The 16,773-nt window shown below is 43.9% G+C and overlaps 1 protein-coding gene across 4 annotated transcripts in view; it reads right to left on the bottom strand.

The window, feature by feature from the left end:
* The window catches only part of LOC139547810 (unconventional myosin-Ic-like), a 64,493-nt gene that overhangs the window by 17,217 nt on the left and 30,503 nt on the right, over window positions 1–16,773 (bottom strand). For all 4 annotated transcript variants that reach the window (XM_071356903.1, XM_071356904.1, XM_071356906.1 and 1 more), the window contains exons 2-10: window positions 5,778–5,933; window positions 5,399–5,514; window positions 4,062–4,260; window positions 3,535–3,615; window positions 3,087–3,266; window positions 2,264–2,362; window positions 822–935; window positions 382–453; window positions 74–193 (exon numbers count right to left, since the gene is read on the bottom strand). In XM_071356903.1, coding sequence (XP_071213004.1) covers window positions 74–193; window positions 382–453; window positions 822–935; window positions 2,264–2,362; window positions 3,087–3,266; window positions 3,535–3,615; window positions 4,062–4,260; window positions 5,399–5,514; window positions 5,778–5,933 — 1,137 coding nt within the window. The remainder of the gene's footprint in view (window positions 1–73; window positions 194–381; window positions 454–821; window positions 936–2,263; window positions 2,363–3,086; window positions 3,267–3,534; window positions 3,616–4,061; window positions 4,261–5,398; window positions 5,515–5,777; window positions 5,934–16,773) is intronic.

The raw sequence follows: 16,773 nt of genomic DNA, 5'->3' as shown, positions 1-16,773 counted from the left end.
CCAACGAGGAGGGGGATCATCGGTAAGAGGGGAGTTAACGGGGTGTTAGTTAGTTAGGGGCGTGTGGTGTTACCCTGTAAGCCAGGGAGACGTTGATCTTGTTGACGAGCCAGGTGAAGGTACGGCCGTACACGGCCTTGGACAGGGCGTCCCGCGCCGACGCTGCCTGCTCCAGGTTCAGAGGGCTCTTCAGCTGGAGGACAGACACACACAGATCAGATACAGACAGACGCGCACACACACAGAGAGAGAAGAATGGAAACAGTTATTCTACAATTCCTCACTTGCCGAGGTACCGAGGAGCCGTTATATGTCGAATATAGAAACGTTCTCGTAGAGTTCATTATAAAGAGCATTGACTTAGAGAAGGTTCCAGCCTACCTCTTCCCCTTTGGCGATGATCTTTTTGTGTGTTAGCGCTTCTTTCAGGACCAAACCGTCCACACCTAGTAACTGCAACGTCAACAATAAAGACTTTAACACACCTCCAAACTAATTCCTTCAACACCAGTATCAATGTTATTTATCCTATTGAGCAAATGAACAGTGATACTATCGAGTTATGAAGAGAGTAATGTGTTATGAGTATCGACAGGGTACATGAGTATCGACAGGGTACATGAGTATCGACAGGGTACATGAGTATCGACAGGGTACATGAGTATCGACAGGGTACATGAGTATCGACAGGGTACATGAGTATCGACAGGGTACATGAGTATCGACAGGGTACATGAGTATCGACAGGGTACATGATTGCCTGAGTGCAGTATGAGTAGTGTCCCCATAGGTACACTGTAGTCAGGAAGAAGAGGTCATACCCTCGCCAGGTATTTGATCTGTGTGTCTGTAGTGATGTAGGCATTGCCGCTGTCCTCTCCTCCATACTGAATGTTCCCCAAGTGAAGAACGCTGGCAATAATGTTTAACAGCTCCTACACACAGAGAACGAGTGAGAGAGAGAGACAGTGAGAGTGAGAGAGAGAGCGAGACACAGTGAGAGAGAGCGAAAAAAAGCCATGTGAACATTAGACATGATAAGATTATACACATTTTATTGTGATCTTCTGAAGACAACGTTATCTTGATGACTGCAAGTATTAGATTAGGCTATCTTGGACTTGAAGAGTTATAAAATATAATTCAACTGACCATCCTCCCCCCACATGCATGCATATACAACATATAGTGAATATGGTCTCTTTTTGTGTGTGTGTGTCAGTGGTGTAAAGTACTTAAGTAAAATACTTTGAAGTACTACTCAAGTAGATGTTTGTGGTATCTGTAATTTACAATTTATATTTTTGACAACTTTTACTTCACTACATTCCTAAAGAAAATAATGTACTTTTTACTCCATACATTTCCCCTGACATTCAAAAGTACTCGTTACATTTCAAATGCTTAGAAGGACAGGAAAATGGTCCAATTCCCACACTTATCAAGAGAACATCCCTGGTCATCCCTACTGCCTCTGATCTGGCAGACTCACTAAACACAAATGCTTCGCTTGTAAATTATATCTGAGTGGTGGAATGTGCCCCTGGCGATCCGTAAAAAAAGAAAAGAAAATCGTGCCGTTTAGTTTGCATAATATAAGGAATGTGAAATGATTTATACTTTTACTTTTGATATTTAAGTATATTTTAGCAATTACATTTACTTTTTAAAACTTACATATATTTAAAACCAAATACTTTGACTTTTACTACAGTAGTATTTTACTGGGTGACTTTTACTTGAGTCATTTTCTATTAAAAAAAAGGTTTCTTTACTTTTACTCAAGTATGAAAATGTGGTACTTTTCCCCACCACTGAGTACTGTATACTATATATAACCACCTGCTCTCTCCCGCTTCCCTCACTGAACTGAGAAATACTGAGCTCTGGCCCAAAGCCCAGACTACAGTCATGAAAATGCAAAAAACATCCACACAAAGCACAAACACACCCTCTCTTCACCCACTGTCCCAACACACTCACATAAGATAAGCCCACTTTATTGGTCAATATAGACAGTCACACAACACACAACCTGACTATATACACAAGACTGCAGCAAAGGGGCATACAGCATGTTACTGTACAACTACAATAACAAAACAGATGGTGGCACCCAAAGCATAGACAGGATTGGTCAGACATGATTGGTCAGACAGTCAAAATGGAATAAGTATTCAGTAGTAGTATTTAAGGTAATCAACAAAACACTACCTGGCTAACATTATGTCTGTGTGTCTGTGTTGTAATAACAGGTTCTTACCTCCACCTCGTCCTCGCTGAAGCCGATGACAGACAGGGCTTTCCTCACCACCTTCCAGTCACTGCGGTCGTTGATGGAGCTCACCTTGGGACAGTTCCCCTGAGACACCCACACAGACAAAACTGTTGAAGCCAAAACACCATAATTCTACATTGCAAGTAAAATCATTCCTCAACAAAGCAGCCAACATCTAAATCAGTGTTAGTAAGAAGTAAAACAGTAAGGTGTTAGTTAAAAACGTCTACCAAGCTGCTCTATGAAAACATGTTCAGACGTTTTTGAAAGATCGGCAGGTTCACGTTTTACATGCTTTATCTCTACAGGCCGTATGCGTACTATTTGTAGATCCAGCAAACACAGACACGTGCACTCATTTACGCACGCGTGTGCACGTCGCATACTGAACACCCACACATTCATTGGCTGACTAAATAAGTGTTTGTGCGCGTGTTTGCAGAAATATTGTAGGTCTCAGTGGGGGAGTGAGTAGGGATAGACAACTCCTTCACCTGAGAGCATCTCTATAGCAGCACTAATAACACACTGGGTCCATTAAGCCGGCCTCCCACTGGGCCAGAGCCAGCACACACTAGAGAGAACATCAGTGAGTGAGAAAGTGAGAGAGAGAGAGCAGACACACACCTCTTCCTGCTGTAAAAGCAAAACGGAGAGACTTGGGGATACATCTCAAAGCACACACACGATTGCATAACTTTTGACCTGAGCCCCAAACAGCTAGACACATGCTCTGGTCTGAAGTTGGAGACTAGGGAAGTGTCCCATTCCAGACCCAACCATAGAGTGAAACTCTGCTGCGTCCCACCTTGACGAGGTACTGGTACTGTTGGGGGTTCCTCTCCAGGCCCAAGCGCCGCAGCAGGTCCTCCTCACCCCCCTCAATCAGCTGGTAGAAGATGTGGAAGTTCCTCTCGCCGTGGTTCTGGTGCACCACCCGTGACTTCTCCAGCAGGTAGTTGAGGATGTGGCCCCCTACCGGTGCACCCTGCCGGCGGGAGAGAGGGAACCGGGGGAAGGGGGTGGAGGAGCAGAGGGTGGTGATGCAGGGATACTGAGACAGACACAGAGCCACACAACCACATGCAGGTGTACACGCCCCCAGGACAGTACAGTAACGTAGGAGTGGAAAAATAAACATATTGTACAAGTTAATATGGAAGGACTGGCAGTGTTTATGTACTGGTTTCCCCCTTACAGGAACATACTCGGTCATTGGTGTGTGTGTGTGTGTGTGTGTGTGTGTGACCACTCACCTTGAAGTCAAACTGGATGTCCATGTATTTACCGAAGCGGCTGGAGTTGTCGTTGCGTAACGTTTTGGCATTTCCAAAAGCCTGGGGTCACACATGGGGTCGAAGAGGTAGACAGAGAGGAGGGAGAGACAGGAGGGAGACAGACGAGGAGAGAAAAGGGAGGTAAACAGGAGAGAGAACGGAGAGGGGGATACAGGAGTGGGGAGGGTAGACAGGTGTGTTAAAGTGGTGTCAGAGTGTCAGGAGATGTGCTGGGCTGTGACATGGGGCTAGATTACAGGGCAGTCGGTCGGTCTGTCTGGACCGCTCTGCTCCTAACACATCTGCTCCCCAGCTGTCTGGACTCCACTAGTCTACAGCCCATCCAGCCAAACACACCACAGCTCAATATAGTACACTAAATGAGTAGAGAGCCTGCTCACACTCCAGGACAGGCCGTACACACACACAAATATGATGTCTTGTTTTAGACTGGACCAAGCCAGACACATGCAGTGGATGACATGGTATCCCCCCCCAGTGCTGACCTCTAGGACAGGGTTGGACTGCAGCAGGCGGTCCTTGACCGTCTCCACCTGGTCGCTGGCGGGACAGGTCACGGCGTAGTACTGCAGGATCTTCTTTGAGGCCTCCGTCTTGCCGGCACCGCTCTCCCCCGAGATGAGGATGCACTGGTCCTTACGCTCCGTCCGCATGGACCGGTAGGAGTTGTCAGACACCGCGTAGCTGGAAGGAGGAGGGAGCGAGAGAGACAGAGAGAGAGACAGAGAGAGAGACAGAGAGAGAGACAGAGAGAGAGACAGAGAGAGAGAAAGAGCATGAGTCAGTGAAGTACTGTAGTGGAGTGGGACAGCTAGCAAACAGAGGCACTTTGTGTCATCGCATCCTCATGAACCTTCAATCTGGAGTGGAGAGGATCTAGTAGATTGGAGGGGATACAGTGGAGTAGATGGGATATAGGAGTAGAGAGGATACAGTGGAGTGGATGGGATATTACTACACATTTCCACAAATCCTCAACTGTTTATAATATAATTTCTTATTTTGTGTAGTTCTGTTTTGACTATGTTGTATATGGACTATTCCACAAAAAAACATATGCACAAGGACTACTTTTAACAATTTCCACTGCAAATTTGATACCACAAATTTGATACCAATTTGATACCACCTAGTACCACCCCCCTACCCACCTCCATCGCCCATTTGTCTCTCTGTCCCTCCTTCATATTCCCTCCATTCCAAAACGCATTTAAAAAATAATAATAATTGAACCTTTATTTAACTAGTCAAGTCAGATATGAACAAATTCTTAGTTTACAATGACGGCCTACCCCGGCCAAACCCTCCCCTAACCCGGATGACGCTGGGCCAATTGTGCGCCGCCCTATGGGACTCCCAATCATGGCTGGTTGTGATACAGCCTGGAATTGAACCTGGGTCTGTAGTGATGCCTCTAGATGCAGTGCCTTAGACCGCTGCACCACTCGGGAGCCCCACGTCCCTATTTTCCCACTCAGACAGACAGAAAACATTTGGCTTCATGGTCGAGTAGAATGGGAGAAAAAACACAGCGTCCAGGAGCAGCGAAGCAGGGAATGTCGAGCGCATGGCGGAATCTCCATAATACAGTCCATTGTTCGTCCGTGGTCAGAGAGTCAGAGGAACCGGCCAGGAATTCCCTCTTCGCCTAGCAACTCAAAACAAACAGGCCCGACGTAATGTATGGCGAGCTGACACTCAGAACCCCCCCCCCCCCCCCCCCGTTACATAACTGTTAGTCCATGACTCAGTCAACTGGGATGGGAGAGGAGGAGAAGGTGGAGAGATGGTGGGTTGGGATACCCGGGTTCAGGTTACTCACATGTGGGGAGAGACCTCGTAGAAGTTGACGCCTCGGTAACGCTCCATGTGGTTCTTGGTGTAGATCTCCAGATCCTTGTAAGGGTTCACCGACACCAGGACTGAGCCGATGTATGTCTGAGAGAGAGACAGAGACCATGAACTATCTCTCTAAGGTGACAACACAGTGGGGGAATGCTGGGATGCATCTACACACACACACACTGTATTTGTATCTTCAGCAGGCAGAAATTCACGAGGGCAGCAACATGTTACGCAACGGAATACAAAAACAAGCGTTGTTTATTGGACAAGTTCAGGTAGTCCTTCCCCTTTTGCGTTCGTTTGCTACCTAATGAATATGACCCAGGAGGTGAGTGTAATTGGGGTAGGCGTCTTACATAGATGAGGTTCTCCTTGGAGCGCTTGCGGAGGTTCTCGATGAAGGCTGCTTCGCTGGTGTGGTTCTCCAGCAGGACAAAGTCCTGCACCCCCACCCGGTCCCTGGCCGTCAGGGCACTCTCCATTGTGATCCGCACCCCGTCACTCCCCAACGTCTGGATGGAGAAGAGAGAAGAGGAGCAGAGGGAGTTCAGCAATAGGAACCATGTATATACAAATCGGTATAAAAATAAGGCAGGAGAGAGAAGCAAAAAAATACCAAAGACAGAAGAGACATTCTAAGCAGACGCTGGTTAAGTTGAATCACCGTTGCGTGTGAATCTCTCTGAACGTGTTCATTTATGCCTGACAAGTAAGCGCTCATAACGGCCCCAGAATCTAGATACAGTACCCCGGAATTTAACTGCAGTACGTACTTCAACACACACAATGACACAACGCTCCACAAAAAAAGTACCCATTTCATCAAAAACCATGACAAAGAATAGTTAGCACAAGAGCCCTCTCTCCCACATTCAATAACATACACAGACAGAAAGTGATTGTAGAAACTGGAGCTTTGCAGTGTTACACACCAAAGAGCTCTCCTTAGAAAACAACACACTTTGTAATCTTGTGCAAGCTAGAACTAGAAGCGGAGGAACACCCAACCTGAGAAAAAAAAAGTTAGCACTTCGACCAAAGTCTCACAGGCTCCAACCTAGCTAGAATCCCCAATCTAAAAAATTATACGTGCATTCAAACACTTAACTTACATCCTTCAGCTCGTCAATGCGTTTGCCCAGGAACCTGTTTTCTACGATGGAGGCTTGAGTTTTACGCACCAGACCGCAAATGTTACCCAGATCCATGGCTCACTATACAGTAGTCACTATCACTACACAGGACCACACAGATCTGTCACCGCGCTCTGGACGCTTCAACAAGGCAGGGACGCACAGATGATTATGCCAGCACACACACGGGTCCACACACATATACGCACTGACTGCACGCACGTTTATTGTTCATTGTCCATGTTCATTACCACACACACTGTACAGAGCAGCTGCATATGTTATTGTTGTGTTATTGACACAGTAGGGCCCTGCCCAGGGGAAAGAGAGAGAGGTGCTCCTCCTCCTAATTAAGGGCTGCAGTAGGTGAGGCAGCTGTTGACAATGCGGCTTGTATCACAGAGAAAAACAGAGAGAGAGAGGAGGGATGAAGCAGACAGAACTTGTGAGTGTAGCTGAGGAGGAGAGGAGACCAGAGAGGAACGTGTGAGTGTAGCTGAGGAGGAGAGGAGACCGGAGAGGAACGTGTGCCAGTGTGTGTGTTGCCAGGAAGTGATTCCATTCCTTATCCAGCATCATCACTGTACTCCTCAACGTTCCAAAAACAACTCCCTGCTTCACACAGTACCCTACCCTGCGACCTCTCTCCCTCCCTCCCTCAAGCAACAGTGAGTTATAACGAGAGATGGCAGGAGAGATAGTGAAGTAGTCGCAACAGTTATGTCCCAAATGGCACCCTACTCCCTATATAGTGCACTAATTTTGACCAGGTCCCTTAGGGCTCTGGTTAAAAGTAGTGCACTATGTAGGGAATAGGGTGCCAATTGTGACGACCCCTGGTTGTTAAGAGCTCTACACAGTCTACGCAATCGAGGTCGACGGAGGTTCCAAAAATTCAGCCGTACAAATGTACATAAACTACGAAGAGAGCGACAGACACTGACCTTCGCCGGCTCCGTTTGCGAAGAGCCCTTTAGACTTTAAACCTAATGAATTGCCTCTGCTTGAGGAGTCTCCACACACCAACACCTAATAGCACCATTTAATGTACTTCAGAGGTATGACTTAATGGCGGGCGAGTTGTTCCAGCTTAATGATTCCTACAGATGTAGGATCTTACTGTGATCACCCCGTTGTAGGAGAACCTTCCTGAAATGCAGTATATTTGAGGTTTAAAAAGGCTTCTGAAGTTTGGAAATTCCACTTTGAAATTTCAAGACTTGATTTTCCCTTACAAAAAATGTATCAAGCCTTAGAATTGTTTTTATTAATTATAATCCACATTACCTGTTGCTGCAAGTTTATTTTCATGCTGTAGCAAACTGGCTCAAATGAAGATTCATGGGGTGATGACTCAAGCTTTCACTCCAGCCTTTTTAACTCACTTCATTCACACTGTATCCCTCCGAGGGTCTTTAGGTAGCTTAAGGTCACCAGCACCCCTCCATCTCCTTTCTCTCCTCCACCGTCCCCCATTCAAGTCGCAGGCCCGTATTCACAGTCTCAGAGTAGGAGGGCTGATCTAGAATACTTTCTGCCTTTTCAGATCATAATGAAATACGATGATATGGAGAGGGGTGACCTGATCCTAGATCAGCACTTCGACTCTGAAAGGCTTTTGGAATACGGGCCCTGAGCCTTGGTGAGCTATCGTTTCACATGGCCCGGGGGAAAACAAAGAGCCTGCAGTTCCTGAGGAAAAAGTGATCCGTCTCGGGCTGGTGCTGCGCTGAGAAAAGTTCTCTCCCAGGGTTCGTTGGGCTTGTTAGTGAGAAGCCTGTTATCTGGGCATCTAATTGCGCCAACATACAGGGGAAAGCCATAGAAATATAATTACTAGAATGGACATCCCCATCTAAGTTAATGATGCCATGTGTGGAACATTCTACTGATTATATTTCTATGGGGAAACATTTCAAGAAATGATGGAACAGTGCCAACATTCTTCTCTTTCTTTTTAACACAGGGAGGGAGTTCTCTCTCTGACAGGAAGAGGATGAGGAACCTCCTTTCTCCCAGGGCTCGTTAGTGAGAAGCCTGTTATCTGGACATCTAATCCAGGGATGAGCAACTTTGAGGGGGTGAGGGCCACAACAAATTTGAACTCATCATGAGGGGCCATAGTTGCTTGCGGGTCTGCATATCCACATCCATGAAACTGACTAACAAAATCAATGGGGTGCACCCGACTGGTAATTCGACCACGATAACAAGTTCAGACAGATGGCTGAATTAACCAGCTAAAACATTTTAGCTGACATGGGCTAATTGATAGACTATCAGTAACTGACATAAGACAGGGGAAAGTGATATAATTACTAGAATGGACATCCCCATCCAAGTTAATGACGCCACAATGGGTGGGTGGACCGTTCTATTGATTCTATTTCTATGGCGAAACCATTTCAAGAAACAATGGAACAGTGCCAACATTCTTCTCAACACAGGGAGGGAGTTCTCTCTCTGACAGGGAGAGGATGAGGAACCCCTTTTCTCCCGCTTCGGTTTCCCATTCTCTCAGTTTTCTCCCAACACCACCTCTCTCCATTACTTCATTGTTCCTCAATGGAGCTTTTATAGTTGTTTTCCTGCCTCCCCACACACACACGTCCTTGTTGAACACACCAACACTCCTGCGCTACCAACTGTACATGTCGCTACTGCCACTACCAGCATGCTGTCACCTTTTCCAAATCCTGTGGAGAAAACAAAAAGGACACAGGCCTACTGCTGTGTGACTGCTCTGGCCCTCTTTTTAATCCGCTCTCCCACTCTATCAACACTTCTCTCATTCCCTCTCTCCCACCCGTGCTCTCTTTCTCCTACCCTCCGCCTCTTACCTATTCTCTCCTACCCTCCCCCTGTCATTCACCCAGTAGATATGGGAGTTTATCAAAATTGGGTTTGTTTTCAAATTCTTGTGTGTATCTGTGTAATCTGAGGGAAATATGAAAATCTAATATGGTCATATATTTGTCAGTTTCCACCTCATTTTGTGGTGGGCAGTGTGCACATAGCCGGTCTTTTCTTGAGAGGCAGGTCCGCCTACGGCGGCCTTTCTCAATAGCAAGGCTATGCTCACTGAGTCTGTACATAGGCAAAGCTTTCCTTAAGTTTGGGTCAGGTATTCTGCCACTGTGTACTCTCTGTTTAGGGCCAAATAGCATTCTAGTTTGCTCTGTTTTTTTGTTAATTGCTTGACACTTTGGAAATAATTATACTTTTGTTATCTCATGATTTGGTTGGGTCTAATTGTGTTGCTGTCCTGGGGCTCTGTGGGGTCTGTTTGTATTTGAGAACAGAGCCCCAGGACCAGCTTGCTTAGGGGACTCTTCTCCAGGTTCATCTCTCTGTAGGTGATGGCTTTGTTATGGAAGGTTTTGTGAATCGCTTCCTTTTAGGTGGTTGTGGAATTTAAAACGGCTCTTTTCTGGAATTTGATCATTAGCGGGTATTGGCCTAATTCTGCTCTGCATGCATTATTTGGTGTTTTACGTTGTACACAATATATTTTTGCAGAATTCTGCATGGAGAGTCAATTTGGTGTTCACTCTACCTGCTCTCACAGAGCAGTGAACAACCGAGTGTGACTAAGGGGAATGAGTGGGTCTGCTGCATAACCATAAAACAATGCTTGCCCTTTGCCTGACCTTAGCGTTGCCCTTTGGTTGCTTAAAAAGGTCTAAATTGTGATATACAGGAAGAACCAAGCAGCTGAAAAGGGTTCATTGCTATTATCAGCATCTTTAAGTCTGATGTATAACAGCTATGACAGACAGGAAATTGAAACATTATCCATTGCAGTTACAGTGAGTGATGTATAAGCAGTGGCGTAAAGTAAAAACACTTGATAGTACTAAAGTTTTTTGGGCTATCGGTACTTTACTATTTATATATTTCACAACTTTTGCTTTGCTACATTCCTAAAGAAAATGTACTTTTACTCCACACATTTTCCCTGACTCCCAAAAGTACTCGTAACATTTTGATCCATAATAAATACAAATGCTTTACAGGACAGGAAAATGGTCCAATTCACACACTTATCAAGAGAACATCCCTGGTCATCCCTACTGCTTCTGATCTGGTGGACTCATTAAACACATGTTTCGTTTATAAATTATGTTGGAGTGTGCCCCTGGCTACCTGTTTGCTAAGGAATTTAAATGTATTTATACGTTTGATACTTAAGTAGATTTACTTTTACTCAAGTAGTATTTTACTGGGTAACTTTCACTTTAATCATTTTCTATTAAGGTATTGTTACTTTTACTCAAGTTTGACAGTTGGGTACTTTTTCCACCACTGTGTGTAAGTGGTTATGTTGCTATAAGGGAATAAACTGTAAGTGGTCCATAGCCATGTATGACAAAACAGATTTGGACTGCTCTAATTACGTTGATAACCCGTTTATAATAGCAATAAGGCACCTCTGGGTTTGTGGTATATGGCCAATATACCAGGCTAAGGGCTGTATCCAGGCACACCACATTGCATCGTCCATAAGAACAGCCCTTAGCCTGGTATATTGGCCATATACCACAGCCCCTCGTGCCTTATTGCCTAATTATAAAACAGGTAGTTCTAAACCTGAAAGTTGGTTGATTAAAACCGCAATCCAGCCGGTGTCTATTCCACAAGTTACCACTAGCTAAATCTATGACTAAAATGCCTATTTACTCTGTTCAATCTGACTGCGTAATCCACTGTCTCATCAACCCAGCCAGGCAAATTGTAAATTTGATCTCCACTATAAAAAAAATTCTAGACATTCTCACATTATTTTAGACGAACATTTCATTTTCAACAGCAGAGATTTGTATAAACCTTGCTGCCTGTCTCTCATGGAACATTGTTTCAATATTTAAATTCGATCTCCAGCTGTCCCATAATAATGAACGTCTAGGGGTCGGAAGTCGGAACGAGACAGACAGGCAGGCAGCGTTTCTCAACAAGTCGAAATCATGAAGCAGCTGGCATCATTTTTTATGGATATATACAAAGACATGTCTATTTAAAAAAGGTCAAACAAAACGAGGTGCAGTCTGTATAGCTTCAGTTTGAAGTGACTATGTTAGCTGTGTTGTTGGCTAGCTGCTCTGAACATCAGTGTCCTGGAGAGCACATGTTCAATGCCAGGCGAAATCGAGCCTCAACTCATTTTTAAAGATGTATTCAAGTAAATGTCACTAGAAAACAGCGTAAACAAAAGGATATGCAGCTACTGTTGTTATTCTGTCTGCACTGTTTGACATGACAGTAAGTTAGCTGTAGATGGCTAGCTAGCAAGCAAGGGATAAGAACGTTGCCAGCCACTATGGCAATGGAACATTTAGAATAAACGACTGGGTCGCGTCCATAGATCCCGTCATTAAGTATTTTTGTTCTGTGTCACGTCTCTGGCAACCGAACCGATAGAACGACGACCAGCCGGCTTGGGTAGCAACCCTAGATTTGTTGGGACTAACGTTATATCTTGTGGAAGGATGAAGTAGTATCATTCAATTCTTAAAAATAAAGTAATGAAAATATGTAAATCATGATTTGAATATGTTGGTAACCCAATGTATAAAAGTGATAATGCCCTCGAAGCCGATGTTTGGAGGATATATTGGCACGGTTTGCCAACACCCGTGCTAATATATCCTCCAAACACCGGCTTCTCAGGCATGATCACTTAAATGTAATTTCATGTTATCCTTTTCAGAATGGAGGGGGTTGAATAGTTAATACATGAATAAAGGCTTCTTTATAAAAGGTCACTAATTTATATTATTTTCTCGGGTAAATGATTAAATAGAAGAGAAAGACTAATGCTGCAATTAGACGAAGGACGCCAAAACCGTCATTACAAGCGGCATAGCGGGACAAGAAAGCAAGATGGTAACCGTAAAAGCAAGCCATCAAGACTGTATGCGTTGCTATCATGATTTCAGTAAACAAACTGCTACCGCAGACGGCAAAAAAAATGTTTTTAAACTCTGGTGGCAAGTTGTGTCCAGTAGCGGAACTAGAGTTTTGTACATGGGGTGGCCAAGGCTACTTCAGGCGGTCCATAGACCATGACAGAAAATGTGTGTGTAACCCGAACCTGGCATCTAAGGAGCATGAATGAATCCTATGATTGCTGATTAGAGGTAGAAGTGATCATTCACTTAACCTGGAGTTCTTCAATGTGGCAGATAGTGTGGTCCAAAAGGGTTACTTCACTAGAATTCTTTAACATACTATATGACTAGTCAGTGTCTCTACCTCGGAACTGCAGCTCAATTTCTCTCACACACACACACACACATGGGTCACTCTGTTTTCATGAATATATAATCTGGGTCTATAAGTGTTGAATATCCTAAATATTTTCAGATAATAAAGCTCAAGCACCAAGGAGATAAATTGCATAGTTTATTTTCAACAACAACAAAAAAACACTGCAATTTGACATACCAGGTATCAAGCAGAATTGGACTTGAAAAATAAAAATTATTTTGGTGCCCATCAATATTACAAACTACAGTTTCATATTTATGCTCATATATATTATGTTAACTAATAGCAAAGAAAAAAGTTTTGGAATTGTCCTAATCAAGACCAAATTAAATATGTGTGACAAGATACCCTTTGGATTTATCATTTTTGAATGTCAGTGTACTAGCTAGTACACAGTACAGGTTTTAATCATGACCAGAGGGCCCGCCTAAATGCCAAATTATCCTAGGTAGATTTAAAACAGCATAATTCTGCGGTTCTGGTGAGAACTGGCAAAATGTTTCACATACTCATCCGTGTTGAAAATAAAGCTCAAGCACCAAGGAGATAAATTGCATAGTTTATTTTCAACAACAACCCTCCTTGACTCAACCCTGAGAATTCCGAGGTGACTTAACCTGTCATCAACCACTGATTAAAACCCACCTTAGGACAACAGATTTAAAGCTGAGAAGCTTCTTTCGCAAGAAGCCCTGCTGACTGGTGTAACAATAGAAATCTTACAAAGTCAAAATAGCTCATGGAAGACCTCTTTATAACGTTCTAGAAACACAAAGTCAAGGAGAGTAGACGGTCTGTCCCTTGCACTTTTCTCTCTCCTATCAACAAGCCGCTTGGTTTGATGAACCTCATGTTTGAGGTCCTCTAAATCTGACTCAAAGGTCGGAGCAAAGACAAACAGAGGCTCCTCATTTAAGAATGTTGTACTCTTTGGGTTGAGAGACTGGACCCCTTGCATTGTCTCACAATTCTTTGAAAACACCTCTGCAGCTCAGCTGTGAGACTGTCAAGCACCTGATAAAAGATAGCTCATTGGAAGCTCACACCATCACTTTGGTTACTATTTTTTTTCTGTCCAACAGTGCTCATCAATGAGTCGTGAAATCTTAAGCTTTAATCTGAAGTCTTTTAGTCTAGTCACTGTTTGTACACTTATTTTGCAGTGCTCTGCAATCTCTTCAAGCTCTTTCCATAGTTCTCCAAAGTAACCCTCACTTCTGTAGTCCTGTAATGTGTCTAAGGGCACCTACTAGACCCACCGCCCTTGCTAGGTCAAGAGAGCTTGATTGGAGCATGTCAGGAAGACATTTGGCGTCACCAAGCACTTTACAAAAGGTAACCAAAAGCCCTTTGAAATGTAAATCTCTCTGAGAAAGAATGCCCCTTGCCTCCACTGAACCATCACCACTATTTTCAAGTGTGATATCCTGTAGCACATCAGAACTGCTGGAAGCCTGTCCCTCAGATTATGGCATGCCATGTATCTGCATGCCCACCTTACATCCGTAAGTCTCTGTAGTTCCCTGGGCTGCTGCTGTGGATACAGCTCTTTCTGAACTGCAAGCCACTTGAGACAAACGTACGAGCCAGATACAAAGTTATAAAGCTTCTGCAGGAGAGCAAAACAGTGAACTGCCTCAGGCACTGATTTTACAGCATCGACAAGAACCAAATTCAAACCATGTGCATAACAGTGCACATAATATGCAAATCTTGCACTGTTTTTAATCTGTGCAGACACACCAGAATGCTTTCCGCTCATGACGGATGCCCCACAAGATTATTTCTGTGGTCCAGACCATGTTTTTCAAGGCAATCAATGATCATTTTTGTGAGCCCTGATGCATCTAAGCTTTCAGCTGACTGAAAGTGTAAAAAGCTTTCGTGGATGGCCCCGTTGTAATAGAACCTCACAACTAAAGACATTTGTTCTTTTTTCTTTAAATCTTTGGTTTCATCTGCAATTACACTAAAAACGTCACTTTCTTTTACTTCTCTTATTATTTCACTTTGTACCATCTCAGCTAAGCCCTCAAGAACCTCGTTCTGGATTTGGTGGCTTGTGTACTTAGCATTACCACATGCATTCATCCTTTTCTCTATGAGAGGGTCATGCTTTGCTATTTCTTCTAAGATTGTCAAAAGAAATGACCCTTGTTGTGCGAGTCAGACTCTCTGCGCTGTATTTTGAGAGGCAGTTAATAGGAGCACATCTGCAATTGTTTTAATCTAAGTACAGTTTTCCTCCACTTTCTTTTCCCGGTCCTCATTTATGACATCTAACATTGACGAGTTGCTGTCAATAACCCTTTTATGCTGATTCCAAGCATACATGGCATTGATATGATGCTCTGCCTTTAAACAGCACCTTTTCCCAGTTACAAAAACCTGACTGATGTGAAGGCAGATTCAGGTGTACTGGGCAGAGAAAAATGCCTACAGGCGAAACAATAAGTAGAATCTTGACTTAGAGAATATTCAAGCCATGAATTGTCCTTATACCAGGAGATGTTGAAAGCCCTTTTCCTAGTACCATGCAGAGTTCTGGGAAATGTTTGAAAACACGGCTGTACAAGACCCTCTTCTCTGGATCTTGAAACGTTTGAAATACACGTTAAATAATGTGTCATATCTCTATGGAAATGTATAATTAATTAAGGGATCCACAAGATTAGATACTAACAGCTGCTAACTAAAATGTGTAGTTTAAAGTATAGGCCTGGCCTACCATTGTGTCCTTTTGGAACAGAAGTCCGATATCTCTCCCTTTCTTTTCATGTTAATTGACCCTATGCAAAATTAAGACAGTCTATGGTTACATCTAAGCATCCGATTACCCACATTTTAGTCCAATCTCAATTACAAATCTCCATTATCAGATTGATAGATTTTCGTACTTGAACTCAAAACGAACAGTTAACTGAGTTAATGGATTCCAAATAGCTGAATGTTAACTTGCTGAACACTGACAGCTGTAGCCTACTAGTTACCCCACATTAGCTAAACATTCGTATACTCTAACTTACGACACTGCACTGTATATGCGTGCATTACTAGCACAGATGTAAACATAATGTTAGGCTAAATTGGGAACCGATCTCCCTTATCTGAATAACTGTCTGTTAATGGAACCAAAGGTCTAACGTTAACTTACACAGCGACTCAACGTTTGTCAAAGTTGTTCAGGAAACATAAACCCAACGCTAAAACTTACATCAAATATGATGCTTTCGCCAATCGCGAAAAGAGCTCATGGAGCTGTTGAAATATTCTCTCTTCTTCTTCTGTAGGTTCTTCTGTATCTCTCAACCAACGTTAATATTCTCTCTTCCTCGTCCTCGATTTGAAAATTGCGCTGCCGAACGTCAAAGTAAATGCTTCTTTCAACAAGAGGTGAAATGAGATGTCAATCAGCATCAAACTGCCAATAGCAAATTACATTTTGGTGTGGCACATCAGATATCAGGGGTGTCCAGTGCCACCCCGGAGACCCCTCTGGCTCCGCCCCTGGTCCCGTCTACAGTGGCAGCCTAAACGGCATTCGCCGGCAGCCTAAACGGCATTCGCCGGCAGCCTAAACTGCATTCGACGGCAGCCTAAACTGCATTCGCCGGCAGCCTAAACTGCATTCGCCGGCAGCCTAAACGGCATTTAGCATCGTTCTCTCATTGAAAACAATGACATCCAGTTTGCAGTCTACCTCGGCTCAGATAAAAAGGCAGCATGAGTAAAAATAGGGAGGGATTTATGTCTGTTTGGTGGGTCAGTTTCTGTTTCAGCCAGCATAACTAAAAACAAATATGGGTTTAATCTGCTTCTACGGAGAGCACGGTTAGCCACTCAAGAGTTTTGCCCTTTTGAAAAATGTTCCACTATGAATCAGTTATCTGGCTCTCCTCTATCTTGTTATGAAAAAAGGAGTAACACAGAAGGAAAGAGAGCGAGCACAGAT

This window comes from Salvelinus alpinus, chromosome 21 (genome assembly GCF_045679555.1).
Source record: "Salvelinus alpinus chromosome 21, SLU_Salpinus.1, whole genome shotgun sequence".
NCBI classification, from domain to species: Eukaryota; Metazoa; Chordata; class Actinopteri; order Salmoniformes; family Salmonidae; genus Salvelinus; species Salvelinus alpinus.
This window is presented reverse-complemented; position numbering and strand designations above follow the sequence as displayed.